Consider the following 19918-nt stretch of genomic DNA (forward strand, 5'->3'; position numbering starts at 1 on the left):
CAGGGGCGGACCCTGTGCAGTCTCCCCAGCAGCCACTCCTCCCTTCTTCACCCAGAGCAGCAATCCCATTCCCTTGGGAGCTGCTCTGGAGTGGGCAAGCGACCCTGTTCTGGTCCCTGGGGAGAAGTGGGGGCGTGTCTGCTGGGCAGCGGTGGGCAGGTGTGTCCCTTCTGGAACACAGAGGCACAGCTCAGGACAAAACCTTGAGTGTTTCAAAGACACTGTTGAACAAACCAACCCTGCGACTTCAGACCAAACTCAGCTGTGGGCTGGGGCTGCACTGGGGCTTGCCCGACAGGACTCGGGGTCCAGACCCGTGGCCCCCAGTATCGCTCCTTCAGGGCTGTGTGTTGTCTCCCTTCCAGGAATGTGCTCCTGCCTGCCTCCCCACCTTAAATCATGCTTGGAAGCCCAGCTCAACGTTAGGTCACCATGTGGAGCTGCCCTGACCCCCTCGAAGGCCTGCTCCTTCCCTCATGGGGCCAAAAGCATTTTGTACAGGCCACACCTTTAAGTTCTGCTTGGCGGGGCTGCTAAAATAACCCTACAGAATTGACTTGTTTCTCTCTCTCCCATTAGGCTGTGAGCTCAAGGGTGGAGATTATTATGGCTCAGGAATTTGGTACAGCAGACAGGACCTGGCCTCTGATAAACCTGCGGTACGTGTTTGCTGAATAACTAACTGAATGAAGGATGAGGTCATACACAGCAGGATAATAGACCTTTGTAACACTTTAGTTTAAGTGAAACACTCCCACCCTTCAGCCTCTATTGATCTCTTAGTAGCTATTTTGTAGAATCCTAATCTTTCTCCCAACTTGCAGTACTTTCAGTGTTTTTAAAAAAGATTTACTTATTTACTTTAGAGAGGGAGAGAGGGAGGGGGAGCGAGAGAGGAAGTGAGCTGGTGGGGGCAGAAGGAGGGAGAGAGAATCTTCAGCAAACTCTGGGTGGAGCCGACAAGGGACTCGATATCTGGACCCTGAGATCATGACCTGAGCCAAAATCAAGAGTCCGTGGCTTAACCACCTGAGGCAACCAGACGCCCCCGCCTTTGAATATTTTTAAAAAGTACCATGTCCCCTCTTCATCTGTCCTCCGCACTAATGTTTTCAGTTCCTGTGACCACACCACCCTGGACGTGATCTCTAGAGCCTTTGCCATTCTGACTGATCCCCTCGGGGTGCAGGCCAGCTCAGCAGTCCTTCTGGAAAGGCAGCATGGGAACTCCCACACCTGCCTGCACTGGATCCTGTATTTGCATTAACACACTCTGGGACTACATTAACTATTTATTAATTTTACCTTGTGGAGGGGACTCCTACAGAATTTGTCATGAAAGCCACTCACTCTCCACTGGCCACAGCACTTAGCTTTTCTAGCCTCCCCTGGAGCTAAAGTGGCCATGTGACACAGGTCTGGCCACTGAGAGCCGAGTGGACTCTCAGGCAGCTCCTAAGCAAGGCTCTGCTCCCCCATAAGAGAGGCAGCACAGTGTCTCCTGCCATGGGGGGTGGGAAGGGAGGAAGAGGACAGGCGATAAGCAATATGCTAATGGTGGCGGTGGGAGAGAACCACAGAAAGAGCCATTACAAACAAAACCATTCCAGATCGATCCAGGTATCTTCACTCAAAAGGAAACCCAGCAGCCTCCTTTCAATTCTAAGGGGAAGCAAAGAGGTGGAAAAGTTAGAAGAGTGGGATCTGGACACAGACAAATTCTGTTTCAAGTCCTGACTCACTGGCTGTGGGACCTTGAGTGAATTCCCCTTTAAAGAAAAAATTATTTAAACTCTACACCTAATGTGGGACTTGAACTCATGACCCCAAGATCAAGCATCACATGCGCTACTGACTGAGCCAGCCAGGTGCCCCCATCCGGAATGAATTCCTTAAACTCTCCGTATCTCAGTTTCTCCCCTGCATCATGCGATTAAAAAAAAAAAAATCATTCACTTCCCAGGGCTGTCTGAGGAGGAAATGAGGGAATGCATTTCAAGTGCTTTGTATCCTACCTAGCACACAGCGATCATGAAAACAAATGTTATTGACTACAAAAATATCAAACAATTAACATTTGAAAGTTTCAACACCCAGCTCCACACTCAGCATGGAGCTCAACATGGGGCTTGAACTCAAGAGCCGAACTGAGATCAAGAGTAAGATGCTTAATGGACTGAGCTGCCCAGGCAGGCGACCCCCACAATAAAAGGTTTTTGAGTAACACACATACAGAAGCCATTTTTTTCTCGGCCAGCAAACTCGAGGCCTATGCTCCAAATGAACAAGTCTCTTCAGACCCAGTGGAAAGTTCTACCAGTTTCTTAAGTCGCTGAGCTGTCTTCCTTAAAACCCTGGCTGCCTCTCTCCTGCCATTCTGCAACCACAGGCCACAAGAGGAACTCTGAAATACCTTACAGAGGGCATTACTTCTGCAACCCACAATTTGAAAGTCAATGTAACTAACTATAGCCCTAACTGCAGAACATTTCAGTTACGAGGAGTGGCTTTGGCAAAACTGTCTGGTAAGAGGGGGCAAGGCAGTGGGAGGAGAGGCTTGACGTGGCTGGCCAAGGTGCCCGTTACATTCTTTTCCCTCCTCCACTGTGAGTGTAAAAGACGTTACTGACGACACCCCCTCCCCCTGTCGGTTCCTCTTTCTCTCATCTCTCTCTACCTATTGAGATCAATCTATTTCTTTGGATTGGCTCACATGAATGTGGAGGCTTGGCAAGTTCAAAATCTGCATGGCAGGCAGGCCAGCAGGCTGGAGCCCTAGGGCACAGAGGGACATGAGTCCAAAGGCCGTCTGCTGGCGGAATTCCCTCATCTAGGGAGGCCAGCCTTTCTGCTATTACGACTGTCACTTAATTAGATGAGGCCCACCCACACCATGGAGAACAATCTGCTTTACTCAAAGTCTACTGATCTCCTCTGAAAAATAACTTCATGGAAACATCTAGAATAATGCTTCGCAAATATCTGTGCATACCATGGCCCAGCCAAGTTGACACATCAAGTTAGACACGCCAGGGTTTATACTGTATCAATGCAAACAAGTTCCCATCAAACAGGGGACACCTGTGCACTCTTAGATTCTGTGGGTCTCTGCCCCATGCAGTCTGGTGGGCTCTGTTCTCTCCTTACCTCCCTCTTGGCCCTGGCTCTTCCCTTCCCTCCTGGATCTTCTCCTCCCTCCTCATCAGGAACAAAGCCCAGTTCCACCCACAGATCTCACACAGCAGTTTGGTTCTCCACGGCACTTTTCAGCGTTCTTTCCAATGTTCATGAAGGCAGGGGTCTCAGAGGTTTGTCACCTGCCTGGGAGACACAGGAAGTGCCAGGAAAGGGCAGAGTGGGCGCCTGACACCAGATCTTCTGATGCAGGGTCTAAGTTCTGACCCTATTCAGACTGCTGGCATCAGAGTGACCCAAAGGTGCTTTGCAGGATCACGTCAGGTGGGCTCACAGGCAAACTTGGCCATTTTTAGAGTCACATATTTACTTTAATGTAGAAGAGAAAAACAAACATGAGTTATTTCATGATTTCATGGATATAATTACACAAGATGAGGTCATATTAAAAACGGTGAGCCAATAAAAAGAAAATACTCTGAAAATAAAATGAAAGTTGGCACAGGACAGATATAAATCCTAAAGGTGGCACACGAAGGACAGCAGTCTACAGAGTGCTAGCCTAGACTGAGACCTCCTTGGTAAGGAAGTAAAGAGTTAACTTGTCCTGAATCCCGTTTCTCACGGGGTGATGGCTCCAAGTTAATTAGAAGACACTGAAGGTTCTGTTCTGTTTTGTTTTGTTTTCTAAAACCAGAAGAGCGGAAATCCGGCACTTTACTCTTATTTCTTTGAGATCAGTGAGGGAACAAAACCTATTCACCAGTTCTATCCACAGGATCAGGCAAAGGCTTTAATTTCCAGGGAAGAATCGGATCCACCCCACAGCCTGAAACCTGACCTGTCTATGAATGTGGCTGCCACCAGCCGAGACTGCGCATGGCCCAGTGACACCAGGCCAACACAGAGGCTGCACTGGAGTCGTGGCACTGGGTTGATGCTTTGGCTCTGTCACTAATGTAGACTATGCCCCAGCGACGATGATAACACCAGTAAGAAAGATCACAGCAGCTAATAGCCACTTACTGTCTGGCAGGCACTGGGCTGAGTGCTTCCCAACACCACAACCTCCCAACACGGCAGAACAGCAGCCCCAAGTGATACGTGCTATTATTGTCCTTATCCTACAGAGGTGAAACTGAGGAGCAGGGAGGTTATGTAACTGGCCCAGGTAATGAAGCTGGTGGAGGCTGAACCAGGGCTCAGACCATCTTGTGCGACTCAAGAACTCATCCGGGATGCCTTACCGCAGCACGTACTATGTATGTAGCCAGTTGACACAAAGTCCTTTCTTGATATCGTTCCCTATTACCTTCCTGACAAAGACTTGTACTCTGAGCTGGCTCCAGCACTAACAGATTGGGGTACTGGAGCTTTAAGACATGAGGGTGCCCCAGGGCACACTTTGGGAAGTAGGAGGGAATCTGAGTCTCAGGGCTGGAGCCTCCTGGGCATCTGTGATGTGGGGTTCTTTGGGATCCCACTCTGAAGAATGCTGCCTTCCATCACTCTGCATGTAGCCAGCTGGTCTGATCCAGGTCAGCAAACAATGAACACATGTGCCAAGTGAGAGTGCTTTCGTATGGCCCACAGGCTAAGAACGGTTTTCATAGTTTTAAATGGTTGAAAACAAATTCAAAGAGTATTATTTCATGACATGTGAAAAAGATATGAAATTCACATGTTAGTGCCATAAACAGTCTGACTGGAACGCAGTCCTGCCCATTCACCTACACATGGTCCATGCTGCCTTTATGCCATAAGGGCAGAGCTGAGTGGTCATGACAGGGTCCACAGGTCCACAAAACCGTAAATATTTACTGTCTAGCCCTTTCCAGAAAGTTTGCAAATCCTGGTCGAGTCCTTCCTGGCAGCCACTGTGGGAATCCTCCTTACAGCCTCCCTCCCCTCTGGCCTCTGCCTTCACCCCTCCAGCAGTGGGGAGCATGCAACACATGTGCCAGATGCTAGGGTTGCCTGTGCTGACCCTGAGCTCCCCTCGGTGACGTCGCTCTCTGCCCTCCAAGCCTGTGGAGCCGTTCTACCTCTCCTCTCAAGGCCCTTAGGCTCCCTTCTTCCCTCGAGTGTCCATCCTTCCCTGTCCTTTACCTGTCCCCTAGGCTGTTCCTCAGCCTAGCATCCCCTAGGCTTTCAGGCTGTGCTCTGAAAGTAGAAGGAGAATGGTAGCCCATTATAGACAGGCTATGGGCAACAGAGAGGGGACATGCCATAGTCAGGAGCAGAACTGGAGCTGGGCCCAAGTCTCCTGCCTCCCAGCTTGCCATTCCCTCGACGACATCGCTTGAGCAGCCAATTTGATTTCCAGCTCATCACACCCAAAATGGCACTCCAGAGGGCCCGGGGTGTTCTCCCTACTAACACGCACATGGCGTCTCCCCTCTACAACTCCTTCCTGCGGCTCCCCTGGCTTGGTCTTTGTGGATCCAAGGGCAGCTTTGCCTGACTTCTTCCCCTCTCCTGTCCATCCCAGAGCTTGGCCTTAGGCTCTGAGTTCTCCCATCATATCCAGTTACCACCATCTCCACCCCAAGCACTGGGGGCTGGTCCTCAGGAATTGCCCATATTTACAGCATCTGTTGTTTGCAGCTTGCTTTCTGAGTCAGCTGGATCTCTGACTCAAAGTGCCAGGGGTGAGCTGACGGTCAGAAATGGACAATGGGCTTCTTGGGTTGCCTTCTGACGTCTGTGTATGAAACAACCCATAGGATCTGTCCTCAGAGGATACTGGGAAGGGTTTTGAAATCCTTGCAAGGAGAGGGCTCTGTCAACACCATCTAGTGCTAATTATCTGGAACCCTTTCAGCCACAGGCTGCTGCTCTTGGGAAGCTCTCCTACTGAACGATAAGGCTGAGTGACCTGGCAATGTGCACAGACTCACGTGTATACCATAATCAGCAAAGCTAATCTGTGGCTCTTGGAAGGTGGAACTAACATAAATCCCAAGTATGCACTGATCAGCCAGATACAGGGTGGTGAGGGGTAGGAGAGGATGGGTGCTCTGGGCCAGAGAAACCCGGGTCTGGATTCTGATCCCGAGTAGCTGTGAGATGATATGTTCCCTCACACTTCTGGTAAAATGGAAAAAACAGCAAAACCTTATAGCGTCACCATGGATATTAATAACCAGGGTACCAGCATGGTTCCTGGCACATGGTATTTGCTCACAAGAGGTCACTTTCTTTTTCCCCTTTCTTCCCTCCTACTATGGGCTAGCAACCATGCCAGGTGCCGAGGGTCCTGACCAGTAAGGTCCAGTCCCTGCTCTCAGAAAGTCTAGTCTAGCTGGGGAGACACATATGTGCAACTACTAACAGAATGGGACAGGGCTCCATTAGTGTGCGATGGTGGAAATAATAGAAACAATGATGAGGACAGCAAGAGCTAACTCACTCACAATGTGCCAGGCACTCCCGGGGCGGGGCGGGGGGTGGGGGTGGTGGTCCTCGCTTCACTCTCACTACCACCCAACCCGGAGAGGCAGATGAGGCAGATGCTCTTGTAGCCACCATTCCACCCAGGAGGAAGTAGAGGCTCAGAGCCCAAAGGCAGAGAATGAAGAAGCCTGAGGAGTGGGGATGATGGAGGAGCATGAAAGTGACAGCTGGATCTGAAGGGGTCAGGAAGGGGGTCAGGGAAGGCCTCAGGGAGGAGGTGACAATGTCTGAGCTTTGAAGGATGCACACTGGAGTAGGCATTCCACGAAGGTGCTTGGGTATGAGGGTGGATGAAAGCTTTATGAGTTGAGTGACATCCCTGATAAGTAGCACTGGAACTCGCTGTGCTCAGGGATGCCAATTCTACAGGGCCCTACTCACAATAGGGGGGTGGAGTTGGCAACCTTGAGATTATTTTACTACTATAGTTTACAGAACTACTAGGTCGTCAATAATCACAGCCAATCTCTTTCTCTAAAAGAGAAAACATATGGAATACTGAAGGCATTTGCTCAAATGGCAGCTATTCTTCATTTAATTCTACTTTGAGAGCCTCTTCAGCTTTGGTTCAAATTTCATTGGTTCTGGGGAGTTCATCACACTTCACTACCAATTCACGGGGGCTTGGGTGAGTCAGAGTCTCCACCTTCTCTCCAGCTTCTGTCTTCTCCTGTGTGAAATGAAGGGGATGGGCTAGAATGGAGGTTTTCAACATGTGGTTTCCAATCCAGTGGCATTAGCATCACCTGGGAATTTGTCAGTAATGCATATTCTTGGGCAAACTCCAGACCTATAGAGTCAGAAACTCTTGGGGTGGGGCCCAGTCAGCCATCTGACTTTAACAAGTCTTCCAGGGAATTCTGATGAGAACCCTGAGTTAGAAGACCCCCAGGGTAAGGATCCTTCCAGGAGTAAAATTTGGTTTGGGCTCTGAAGTATTATGACTTAGTAGTATTCTCTTTGGACAGAGTATTTCTTGCCACAGACAGGCAACCCTCAGGATAGGAAGAGAAGCTGTTTTCTTTGACTAGCTAAAGCCCAGAGCCCAGGTGAGCTTTTCTACAAAGGTTCAGCAAATGTGGCTGACTTTGAAGGTCAGAATTTTTTGTTTTAAGGTAGGAAGTCTCAAACTTGGCATGTGATGAGAGCAGTGGTATCTGTTGTTGGAGAAATAAAGATGAGGGGAGAGCCACTTTCTCTTTTCAGCTCCAAAACAATGACTCATTGCGGGGTGTGTGTGGCAGGCAGTGGGGAGGGTGTTCCTCAGAGGGCAGCTTCACCTCCCTGGTCCAGGAGCGCTCTGGTTCACAAATTAATCCTGGACTTCTACTCTCCTCTTGGAGAAGTCTGATTACAAAACCTCACAAGAGCCACTGACAGCCTTGGTGCCGATGACATCGCAGAGCTGGGTTGACAGTTAAGTGAAGTTTGGCTTCCAAGACCGTAAGAAAGGAAAAAATGTCTAAAAGGTCCAATTTTCCCAGTCTAGACTGAACGCTAAGGGCCATCAAGAGGACGAAGGGAGAATATCACAGTTTCCTAATGCGGGGAGGCACATCCAGGCTGTCCCAAAGGGGAAGTGTTAGCTGTGTGGCCCAGGGCCTGTGGTTCCTCCCCGTGCTGATGCACAGCAAGGAGCACCTAGGAGACTCTGCACACAGCTATTTCCAGGGATTCCTGACCCTCACTTCCTGGTATCTCCCTAACAATGACGATAAATATATATTATCACTTTGTTTTATATTAGCAGGGCCATGTGCCAGGCACGGTTCCCAGTACTTTACAATTATTAAGGAGCTGAAGCTTCACAACAACCCCACGGAAGCAGGGGCTATTAATATGCCCCTAATTATAGGTGAGGAGAAAACAGAGGAGGCGATGTCAACAGAGGGCAGGAAGAGTCGGGAGGCCGGGGCTCGGAGTGAGCCAGTGCCTCCGGCCAGAGTGCCTGGCCCACCCGCCTATGAGAAACGAAGGAGGCGGAATCGGGAGGTTCCTGAGATCGCTTCCAGCTCGGGGAGCATGCGACCGTGCAGCCGGCTGCTGCTGGTCTGGCGGGATCGCCAGGGTCTGGCCGGGGGCCGCGCGCAGCAGGGCTGCCGGGCCTGGTCCCCGCAAGTCGCCGGCCCCGACGCCAAGCGCGTCTCCTGATCCTGGGCGAATGGGCTTCTAGCCCCTCTCCGGGATCTGTGTCCCGAGAGCCTGGCGAGCCAAGAGGGAGACGGCCAGGCCCCGGCGGCCAGACCCGGGCTGGGGAAGGGACGAGGGAGACGGGCCAGTGGCCCGAGGACCGTAAACCACGCTGCCCCTTCAGCCCCCAAAACTTTCTCCCTGGATTCGGGACCCCAGCAGCCACGCATTGGCTGAGCCGCGGCCACCGGGACCCGCCTCCTTTCTTCTGCTATTGGCTGGCGTAGGCATCCATCACAAGGCGAGCTTCCTAGTGGAGCGCGGCTTTTGTCAATCAAGGTGGGCGGGAGGCTGGGCGGGGCCAGGTCGGGGAGAGACACGCCAGCCTAGTTCTCCCAGCCTCCCTCCAGAGGGTGGCTTGGGACCTGGAGGCGCCCCGGGGGACCCCCGGGGGACCGAGGCTGGGTGCGGGGCCCTGCGGCGGGGCTAGGCGGCGCTCCGGGGACTCACCGATGCGCTGGCCCACCGGAGAGCTGAACGGGTTTCCCAGGAGAAAGTCCATCGCTGCGGGCGCCTCAGCCGCCAACCTGGGGAATCAGCTGACGGCAACCGCCGCGCTGCCGACCCGTCACGTGACGCGCCGGACGGTCCGCGAGGAGGCGCCTGTGGAGGCGGGGCGTAGGGAGGCGAGCGCGGCCACAGGCCCCGCCCCTGACGTGAAGGGTCGAGCGAGGCGGAGGGCGATGACCTCACGGCAACTCACTCGGCGTCTGCGGACGTCACGCACGACGTGGGGCTGGGGCGGGCCAGGGGCGTGGCCTCTCCAAGCCCCGCCCCAGGCCTTTTTTTAGGGCGTGGCCCAGCCAGCGCGCTTCAGTTGAGCAGGGTCTCGGAGCCGGGAAGTACCTGGGGTGAGGTCACAGGGCAAGCTCAGACCCGGTTTCACTCCGGTGACGTCGCTAGGCCACGCCCCCACCGCTGGGGGCGACAGCATCTCTGGCTCGTCGTCTCCCTGCCCCCACAGAGCGCTTCCTCCCTGGACACGGAACCAGCCCAGGGACCCGCAGCGAGGAGCGGGCTGGAGCCCGGAGTAGCAGAGGCACCCGGAGGTGGTCACAGGTGAGCCTGGGACCCAGCTCGGCTGTGATTCACACAGCGAGCTTACATTTTTTCCGGATGCTGGAATTAGATCAAGGACTGTATAACTTTTTTTTTTTTTTTTTTTTTTTTTTTTTAGGTCATAGGCTCCTTTGAGGACTTGAAGAAAGCCATCAGCCTTTCTGAAGAAAAAAGGGCAGAGAGACCATTTAACGTCAGGGACTTCCTAGGGTCCCAGAAGTCAGTGGACCCCAAGTTACGGACTTTAAGAATCTCAGAGGCCTTTCCTAGTTCTAGGATTCTGCTATCTTCTTCAACCTTCCTGTGTACCATGTTTTAGATATTTCACCCACACATTAGATCAGGTCTGACCTATTATGCTTTATTCTTTTGATCATATGCAGTCTAGATACAATAATCATTGCTTTGGTAGTCTGGGCTACTGCTGGGAGCTTTAGTACTTAATCCACCGCAGTATTTGATTTTAAAAAAAATAAAAGATTTTATTTATTTATTTATTTATTTATCAGAGACATAGGCAGGAGAGGCAGGCTCGCGGTGGGGAGACAGACCCCAGGACCACACCCTGAGCTGAAGGCAGATGCTCAACCATTGAATCACCCAGGTGTCCCCAGTTGGAAAGGCTAGTAATTGTACAAATATAGGATGATGGAGAACCTAAGCTAGAAGTTAATCACTTCCTTATGTTGAGCTGTTTGAGCATACAGGGGCTGATACCTTTACTGTACAATATAAGAACTTTATGGAAGTCATGTACTCCTGTGCTTCAACAGTGCTCATGAGACCTATTCATAAATGCCCTTCTCCTCACCAGGCTAGCTACTCCCTGAGGGCTGGGATACTATGTCTACTTGACTCACCATCATTGTCTAGCACAGTGACTAATATATGAAAACATATTTATTTTTAGGGACTTTGAGAGAGAGAGAAAGCGAGCAGGGGGAGAGGCAGAGGGAGAACCACAAGCAGAGTCCTCTCCCCCACCCCAGCAGGGCTGGATCCCAGGATCCTGAGCTGATGTCAGAGGCTTAACTGAATGAGCCATCCAGTTTCCCCTGAAAATTTACTTATTTTAAAATATTTATTTATTCATGAGAGACACAGAGATTGAGGCAGAGACACAGGCAGAAGGAGGAGAATCAGGCTCCATGCAAGGAGCCCGATGTGGGACTCGATCCCGGGATCCAGGATCATGCCCTGGGCCAAAGGCAGATGTTCAACCGCTGAATCACCCAGGCGTCCCTCCCCTGAAAATTTAAATCAACCTACCAAATAATGTATTTGGACTATAAAGGGGTGGGAGGATGTACATTTAAGATGACTTCCATGTCAGGTACCTTCCATGTTTTTCTTCATTTAAGCACATTGCAGTTGTACGGAGGATATTTTAGCATAGACTTCTTTTGAATTCTTCCATTAGCAACCTTTAACATGCTCATGTTACATGGTTATTTCCCTGAATGAAGTTCTTACCTCCTTGCACCACTCTGGTTTAAAGTGATTATGGGCAGAAGATCTTGGCTATATTGACAAGAATTAAACAGCCACAAGTTGTATCCTTCATGGTGAAAGCAGAAACAACACCCATACTCTCAAACAGGGAGTGAAATCATATCAATTTCATGCAAACAGAATACCGTATAGTTCTTAAATAAGAAATGGAAATATGTGGATTTGCCAACACAAAAGACAGGAATGTAAATGGCAAACATTAAATGTAGTATAAACTGATCAAAACCATATTTTAAAAGTGATTGCTGGGCACCTGGCTGGCTCAGTGGTTGAGCCTCTGCCTTCGGCTCAGGTTGTGATCCCAGGGTCCTGGGATCAAGTCCTGCATTCGTCTCCCTGTGGGGAGTCTGCTTCTCCCTCTGCCTGTGTCACTGCCTCTGTCTCTCATGAATAAATAAAATCTTTATTTTTTAAAAGATTTTTTATTTATTTATGAGAGATAGAGAGAGAGAGGCAGAGACACAGGCAGAAGGAGAAGCAGGCTCCCTGCAGGGAACCCAATGCGGGACTCGATCCTGGATTCCAGGATTAGGACCTGAGCCGAAGGCAGATACTCAACCGCTGAGCCATCCAAGCGTCCCATAAATAAAATCTTGAAAAGTGATTGCTAAGGGGCGCCTGGTTGGCTCAGTTGGTAAAGTACATAACTCTTGTTCTCAAGTCCTGAGTTTAAGCCCCACACTCAGCATAGAGCCTTTATTTTTGTTTTGAAGTGTTTGCTAACAAGGAAAAAACTCATTTCATAAACAATCTGCTTTAGTTTTTTAAAAAGTGTTTTAGTAATATTGATATCAAATGCCTTCTTGAGGGTAAATATGTCCTAAGACTGACATATTGCATAAATGGAATGTAATTTATTATATCCTTCAAGTCCTTTTAGACAAAACTCAAGATCCTCTGCCTCCAAAGTTGAAAGACAATAATATGACGAGAAATGTGAGGCCTGCCTAGTAGAAGCCAGCCAGGGCAAATGGACATTGGAACAATGGAAAAGTCTCAGGAGTCTTCCTATGATCCCATTTGCTCAGGACTGTAGAGAACAGAGGATTCTGATGGATTCCATACATGATCTGACTGTGACAGTGATTTGGGGCAGAAGGGAGCCTAGGCCTGGATCTGCTGTTATCATGTGCTGCTTCTGGCTTTGCCATTTTCTAGCTGCGCAAACCCAGGAAGAGCACTTTTCTGCACCTGTCTCATTTGTAAAGGGGGTAAGGTACCTTTACCTTTACCTCTTGAGGCTCATGGGTGGATTCAGTGAGAGAAAACATTGAAATCACTCTTGTCACTTAGCACTCTTGGTCTCTTTCTTGTAGGCTCTCCGTAAGAGGTCATATTCCACTATTTATGACTAGTAACACCTTGGGTTTATGTTGAAATTTTAACCTTAAGAGGTCAGATCTCCATATATTAAATGGTCACTGTGTTACTAGACATTTGTTTCAGGCTGGCTGGCAGTGGGCTTGGAAGTGGGAGTGACCTTAATGCTAATTTACTGGTGGGACTTCAGACACCCATAAAGGCGAAGTGACTTATCCAACATCACTCATTAGTTAGGACAGGACTAAAACAGCATGAAATGTATCATGTCTAAGCACATGGTTCATATGTGATCCTTTATACACAACTGATAGTTTCTTGTGTTAGGCCAACACTGTAGAGTATATACAACTTCATCTATCAGTGAATAGAGCTCCTCTTATCAGAGCCACTGGTTTTTAGTTTGCAAGAGAGTAAGAGACTCTACAATGTAAAAGTTAATAGAGACAGAGCAAGATGTACGTTAGGAAAATGGCTAAGGGGGTCCCTGGGTGGCTCAGTGGTTTGGCGCCTGCCTTTGGCCCAGGGTGTGATCCTGGAATCCGAGGATCCAGTCCCACATCGGGCTCCCTGCATGGAGCCTGCTTCTCCCTCTGCCTGTGTGTCTCTGTCTCTCTCTCTCTGTGTGTCTCTCATGAATAAATAAATAAAATATTTTTTTTTAAAAAGGAAAATGGCTAAGATCAGAAACTTGGCCTCATTCCAGACAGATTTTTCTTTTTAAGAAAATCGCAGTGGGATATCAGTAGAAAATGACAGGTTTTAGTATTTCACAGCAACTTGGTCAGCAACAGGGAAAAGATACCTGAGACTGGACTACAAATATTAAAAATGTGATTTTTAATAATATAAGTACAAAATTTTATTTCTTTATACAACTGTAATGGGATTTGGATCAAACCGCTAGAATTTATTTAAAAAACAAAATAAAACAATGATATAAAAACTCCAAGAAGGTCTGAATCCAAAGTTTTTCCTCTAATAGTACCAAATACCACAAGGTACAGATTATTATACAAATGTGTACAAATTTAAATACAAATACAGTAGGGTTGGGTTTGAAAGGAAAACAAACAAACAGAAAGCAGGTCCTCATCAGGATTTCATTAATGTGCACAAATGACAAGGGTAGGACTGACTTCTTCCGTGCTAATCCATGTCTTCCAGGCCCCTCCCTGATAGACCCTGGGTCAAACAGGAAACTTCCATTGGTACAGATGAGGTGTGGCATAGGGTCTAACAAGCGAAATCAAATCCAGTTTTCTGCTCCTTCTTGATTTTGGTTCCCAAACATACCCATTTCCTTCTGTTTCCCCAATTAAGCTTCACGACTGCTCTGAGCTAAGGGCCAGTCAGCAGCCAGAGTACCTTCAGGAAACAAAGCCCCATGAGCACACTGGTGGGGAGAAGGGAAGGGGTTAAATAAGTCAGGTGCAGGCTGGCTGCTCAGTACTCAAAGATCTACTTTGACATGGTAGTGCTCTGTCTAGGCCAGGGGAAGAAAGCAGTTACCCAGAGCTCGGTTTTGGCAGGGAATCTCACACCAAATTGAAAAACAACCCTGAAGTGCTCAACTGTCTTCTTTGGAACTGGGAAGCACAAGTCTGGTTCTTTGGAAAAGTGGGGAGTTGGGAATGGTAACATTCCTTTCAATTTTGCTTTCTTGACATTATTGAATTAGAAAGAATTAGAATCCCGGCATAATGATTCCTTTTTGAGGCACGATACCTTAAAATGTAGATGATTTGGAGTTTTCAGAGGAGACCAGAGGAAAGGAGGAGGCAAGAAATGACAAATCTGTATCTTCCACATGCTGTTGCTGGTGGAGGCTTTTGTTATTAAATTATATATACAGAAATTTACAGGATAAATTAAAATCAAAGAGATTTTAAAGAGTTAAATACACATAATTAAAACACACATTCACACGCACACATAAATAAACCTACATGAGAATCGAGTACTTTTTTTTGCAATTCACTTATGTGTGGAATGCAGAACACTGGGTATCTATCTGCCCACCAGGCGAGCCAACAGGATGAACCCAAGAATCATGCTGGGCAAAGTTCATCTTTCCCAACCATCAAGCAACTAAGCAGCAAAAACCTGTGAGGACTCAGTGCCTAAGCTAATGCTGCCGATGGAAGATACCAGCAGTTAGCTCTACAGATGAAATATTCTGGGTCAGCTCACAATATATGCAGTTCAATTTGTGCAGTAACAGCTTTACGTTCTCCAAGGTGTTTTATGCTGCTGGGGCTCACATAACTCCTTGGCCCCTACTGAGGCTGCTAATGGTACCAATGATTACAAGAAATTTTGAGACATGGACACCGGTATAGCAGGAATTGGAATGAACCCCCTACGAAGTTCACCTAAGCCACTGCAGTAACTGTAAGATGGGAATGATTTCATCACTTCCTACCTAGGTCACTTCAGGTTGAAAGGCTTTGTACGTTCACTCAACTGGCATCTTCCCATAATCTTTCCTATTACATTTCCGACTGTAAGACAGGTAAGGCAAATGGTCAGTGATGGGTCTGGAGGTACAACTGAGTTTGGAAAAAAAATCACATTTTAGCTGTCCATAAAGAGATGCCCTTGGCACCCAGAACAAGCCCCCAGCCCCTAAGTTACATTGATTTTTAAGGCAGATTTATCCACCACAGGAGAAAAAGGAATCCCAAGCCCATATTCATGCCAAGGTTTCTTCTTGGCTAAACCTTTGCCATTTCATAAAATTATTAAAAGCAAAGTAATTACAGTCCTATGTATATATTGTACACTTTATATATATATATATTTATATGTATATATATAAAAATTTAAAACCTACACCCAGAGGCCAGTGAAGGGATCTGGAACAGTCATATATACACAAACCAGCAATGGAGGAGGATAAGGTCTCTGTCCCGGGACTCTTTGTGGTCACAGTCCAGGCATGATGTAAGCAATGTTGTCTAGTGTGTTTGACTGCAAAACAAGGGAAAAGGTTTAGCTGAAGAGTACTTTATCTTAGTTCCCTGAGGCCTAGTTCTCTGTTCAGAGGAGCGAGTTGAGAGTTGGAGAGAGCAGTGTGAGCTAAAAGCTGGCACACTGCTGTCTACTATGCTAGGAGCTTCTCTGCTGGCTCTTCCCATGAGCCCTTGTGGAGAGGCAGAAGACTTGTGTACTTTCTTTGGGTAGAGGAGAAGATAGGCACCAGAGGAGCTGCAGCTCCCTAAGGGCTGGACTGTTTTGGGAAATGGCCTGTTTTCCAGTTGCACTGAGGGCACTGTATGGTACCACATTCGTGGGCCAATATACAGAGGGGGCGCCATCTGCCAGGAAGCCTTACAAGCCTGTGCCTGATAGAGCTCGTTAAGGTAGGGCCTCCACGGCTCCCAAGGGGTCTGGCTGAAAAAAATCCAAGGAAAACTCACCAAGACCTGTTTGGGACAGCCGTTCAGTTCAGGTAGTTGTGTGGTCAGACACGCCAAGGGGCCAAGCGCACAGATAATGGAATCCAGAAGCACTGACAAACTGCCAGACACAGCCACCATGCCCTGAAAGGAGAGCAGGAAGAGACAGCAGGTTGTAACTCGAGTCCCACTCCTGATCGAGTTGGTTTCTTCACATTGTTTTTTAAGTCTTGCCAGTTCTCTGCAACTTGCAGCAGAAATGGAAGTTATCTGCTTTGATAACTCTGTGAATCCTTTAAAAAGAAAACTTTTACAATACCTTCCCAGGTTCCTTTTCTATGTTCCTAACTCATCTTACCCTCTGTGCAACGAAGGGTCATGACTTAAATCAATCTACTCTGGAAAGCTCCTGGGAAGATTTGTGGATGTCATGTGTGCAACTCCATGAATATAGCTCAAATGTGCTAACTATGAGAGTTCTACAGCCCTACATGCTAACATTTAACGTAAACATATGTGTACTTCTCCACGTATGTGGTTTCTGATAGCTGATGATACTTTTCTGGGTTGAGTTGTTCACTCTCAGAAAGAAGTGAATCAGGTTCACTTCAAATTTTAACATCTTGCACAACTCACAATGTTTCTCCCCCTGTGATTCAAACAGGTAAGAAATAAGACTACTTGCTGCCAGTGTGCCTATCCTGCTCTGGTATCATCTGCTTTCACCACAAGCCCTGTGGGACTATGCCATCTAGGGAGGCAGCACAGCAGCGTCTGAGAGAGAAGAGCCCTGGGCTCAGGACTGTGGAGGGCCCTCACTCACTGCTTCAGTCCTGGGTCAAGATGCTTCTTATGCTGTGTCCGTTAATGAGCCTACGCACAGGGGATTAAGGGAAATAAAAGGTATAAGGTACTTGGGATTGTCCCGGTTATGTGGCAAGTGTTCAAAAAGTATTAGTAGTTCTTATCATTATTACCAACATCTTCGTCTCCCAAACTGCACTTCTGGCTGCCTGCTAGGTCTCTCACTGTGCTTCTAGATCTCAACATGGTATAAAGAGAAATCAATCACCTCTTCTACTCTTAGCATATCTTCTCTGCTAAACTCACCACTATTCACACGACTGTCCAGTCTCAATGCCTTGCCAAAGCTGACTCTTCCTTCCCCCTCTCCTCCTCTCAAGGGAGGCTATGCAACAAGGGTTTAAGAGAATGGACCTCAAGGTTGCACCACAAAATTCAAGCCTGTTTTAGTACTTGGGGCTGAATTCCAGAGCAAGTTACTTAGCCCTCTGAGTCTTTCTATTTCTTCTGTAAAAGAGGGGGAACACAAATTCTGGCCCACAAAGCAGCAGTGTGAATTTCATGAAAGAATCCACATGAAGCACTCTGAACCAAAGACGGCTGAGAAAGCAGTCCAGACGTGACAAAGATTTGAATTAATTCAACAACTATTTAGTGAGGACTTACTATATGTAGAACACCAGTAGTTATGGAGAGGGTATAAAAAGGAATAGGATATGATTTCTGCCCTCAAGTTGTTTATAATTCATTAGGAGAATCAGACATAAAATATCAGCTATAGTTAACTGTAGGGTAAAAGTAATGGAATAACATTATTAATTGCTAACTGGTCTGGACTGCCTTACTGTTGTTAGGGAACTTTCCCCCAGTTTGGGTCTCTCTTCATTCCCAATCTAAAATAGAAGATATTTTCAGAGAAAGCCAAATGAGAGCTCTGATCAAATCCCTCCCTACTCAAAAAAAATTCCTGCAGTTCCTCAATAGTAGAGTATAAACATTTGAGAGCATCTAAGACCTTCTATAATTTGGGCTATGGCCTTAATTTCCAGCCTTCCTTTTTGCCTTACATGTTAGATATTCTAAATTGTCATCATTTTATTTATTATTTATTTATTTTTAAAGATTTTATTTATTTATTCATAGAGACACACAGAGAGAGGGAGGCAGAGACACAGGCAGAGGGAGAAGCAGGCTCCATGCAGGAAGCCTGACGTGGGACTCGATCCAGGGTCCCCAGGATCACACCCCAGGCTGCAGGCGGCGCTGAACCGCTGCGCCACCGGGGCTGCCCAATTGTCATCATTTTAGCAGTAAAACCTTTTTTCAAATAAAACCTGATGTTAGGAAGAAACAAAACAAATGAACAATCGGGGAAAAAAGAGAGAGAGATGGGATGCCTGGGTGGATCAGTTGTCTTGAGCGTATAACCCTTGGTTTTGGCTCAGGTTGAGATCTCAGGGTCGGGAGATGGAACCCATGTTAGGCTTCATGCTCAGCATGGAGTCTGCTTAAGATTCTCTCTTCCTCTCCCTGTGCCCCTCACACTCATGCTCTCCCCCTCAAATAACTAAATAAAATCTTAAAAAGAGAGAGAGGGGCAAACCAAGAAACAGATTCTTAACTATAGAGAACAAACTGATGGCTACCAGAGGGGAGGTGAGCAGGGGAATGGGTGAAACAGGTGATGGGATTTCAGGAGCATACTTGTCAGGATGAGCACCAGGTGATGTATGAAGTATTGAATCACTATACTGTATATCTGAAACTAATATCACACTCTATGTTAACTAACTGGAATTTAAATAAAAACTTAAACATAAGAAATCTGATGTGGAATTCCAATATGTAAAACAGCTAGAAGGTTTGGTTAAAGTGGGAGTGGGGGGCCTATAGCCCCACTGGGGCTCTACTCATCCATTTCTGCAGAAGATCCTGAGGTCGAGAAACACAGATGTGTACGGTTTTCTGGTTTTGAACCAGAAAACCTCTCCTGACTTCCCCTAACTCTCTTTGTTCTCTGGCTACTCTCTCTGCATCAGCTAGCACAGAGCAACAGAGGGAGCCAGGGTTAGGAGCAACACAGGTTGGGCTCTGTCACAGTGTGTCAACTTGTAATAGTCACTTAGTTTTATTAGGCTCCTGCTATCCAATCTATAAATGAGTGACATCCATGTTCCTTAGAGTATAGTATGTAATTTCTGGTGGCATATAGGTGAACATTAATTATCTTGATATATACCTACCATGATATACAGTATTAAAAAATTAGAATATCAGTTTTGTGATGTCAAGGATATCATTGTGAAAGCAGATAGATTTATTTAAATAAAAATATAAGATAAATAACAGTGTGAGTAATACAGGGAAATTGCAAAATTGTGAGGATATACACAAGTGACTGAAGCCTCCAAAAAGGTGGACTGGAGCGGGTGGGGAATTACTGCTAGTGGGTGTGGAGTTTCCTTTGGGAGTAAAGAAAATGTTCTGTAATTAGGTAGTGATGGGGCCACGATTCTGTGAATATACTGAAAACCACTAAATTCTACAGTTCCGAAAAGGTGAACTTTATGGTGTGTGATCTATATCTCAACAAGACTGTTTGTTACATAAAATAGAGTGGGCTGGGGAACCTGTGCAAGTTTTTCCCTTTTCTGGTCATGTGTATGTGTTACTCTCTCAAAGCAGCTGCTCTCAGAAGCTGGCTTATTTTATTTATTTATTTTTTTAAAAGATTTTTATATGTTTTAATTTATTTATTCATGAGAGACACAGAGAGAGAGAGAGGCAGAGACACAGGCAGAGAGAGAAGCAGGCTCCATGCAGAAGCCGGATGTGGGACTCGATCCAGGGACTTCAGGATCACACCCTGGGCTGAAGGCAGGCACCAAACTGCTGGAGCCACCCAGGGATCCCCTCTGGCTTGTTTCAACTGCCGATTATGTATATGTTCTACCTTTCTAGTGAGACTGTAAATTTTCTAATGATACCATCAGGAAGCAAGTCAGATTTTCTACTCCCCCACATTTTTGGAATAGTGTCTA

The 19918-nt window shown here is 47.3% G+C and overlaps 2 protein-coding genes and 1 long non-coding RNA gene across 9 annotated transcripts in view; 1 reads left to right on the plus strand and 2 right to left on the minus strand.

Annotated features, from left to right (window-relative positions):
- The window catches only part of TOM1 (target of myb1 membrane trafficking protein), a 39832-nt gene extending 30398 nt beyond the window's left edge, over positions 1-9434 (minus strand). The window contains exon 1 of one of the 3 annotated variants that reach the window (XM_055328389.1): positions 9232-9434. In XM_055328389.1, the coding sequence (XP_055184364.1) occupies positions 9232-9283 (52 nt within the window). In that variant the 5' untranslated portion in view covers positions 9284-9434. The remainder of the gene's footprint in view (positions 1-9231) is intronic. The other 2 variants (XM_055328387.1, XM_055328388.1) reach the window with 2 other exon arrangements.
- A 169-nt stretch (positions 9435-9603) lies between these two features.
- On the plus strand, positions 9604-10337 carry LOC129511513 (uncharacterized). Its single transcript, XR_008664846.1, has 2 exons — positions 9604-9840; positions 9959-10337. It is a non-coding gene; the product is annotated as an uncharacterized LOC129511513 (long non-coding RNA).
- A 3160-nt stretch (positions 10338-13497) lies between these two features.
- HMGXB4 (HMG-box containing 4) overlaps positions 13498-19918 on the minus strand; it is a 30681-nt gene continuing 24260 nt past the window's right edge. For all 5 annotated transcript variants that reach the window (XM_055328285.1, XM_055328284.1, XM_055328286.1 and 2 more), the window contains 2 exons: positions 16095-16217; positions 13498-15645 (listed from right to left, as the gene is read on the minus strand). In XM_055328285.1, coding sequence (XP_055184260.1) covers positions 15601-15645; positions 16095-16217 — 168 coding nt within the window. In that variant the 3' untranslated portion in view covers positions 13498-15600. The remainder of the gene's footprint in view (positions 15646-16094; positions 16218-19918) is intronic.

This window comes from Nyctereutes procyonoides, unplaced genomic scaffold, assembly GCF_905146905.1.
Source record: "Nyctereutes procyonoides isolate TBG_1078 unplaced genomic scaffold, NYPRO_anot_genome, whole genome shotgun sequence".
NCBI classification, from domain to species: Eukaryota; Metazoa; Chordata; class Mammalia; order Carnivora; family Canidae; genus Nyctereutes; species Nyctereutes procyonoides.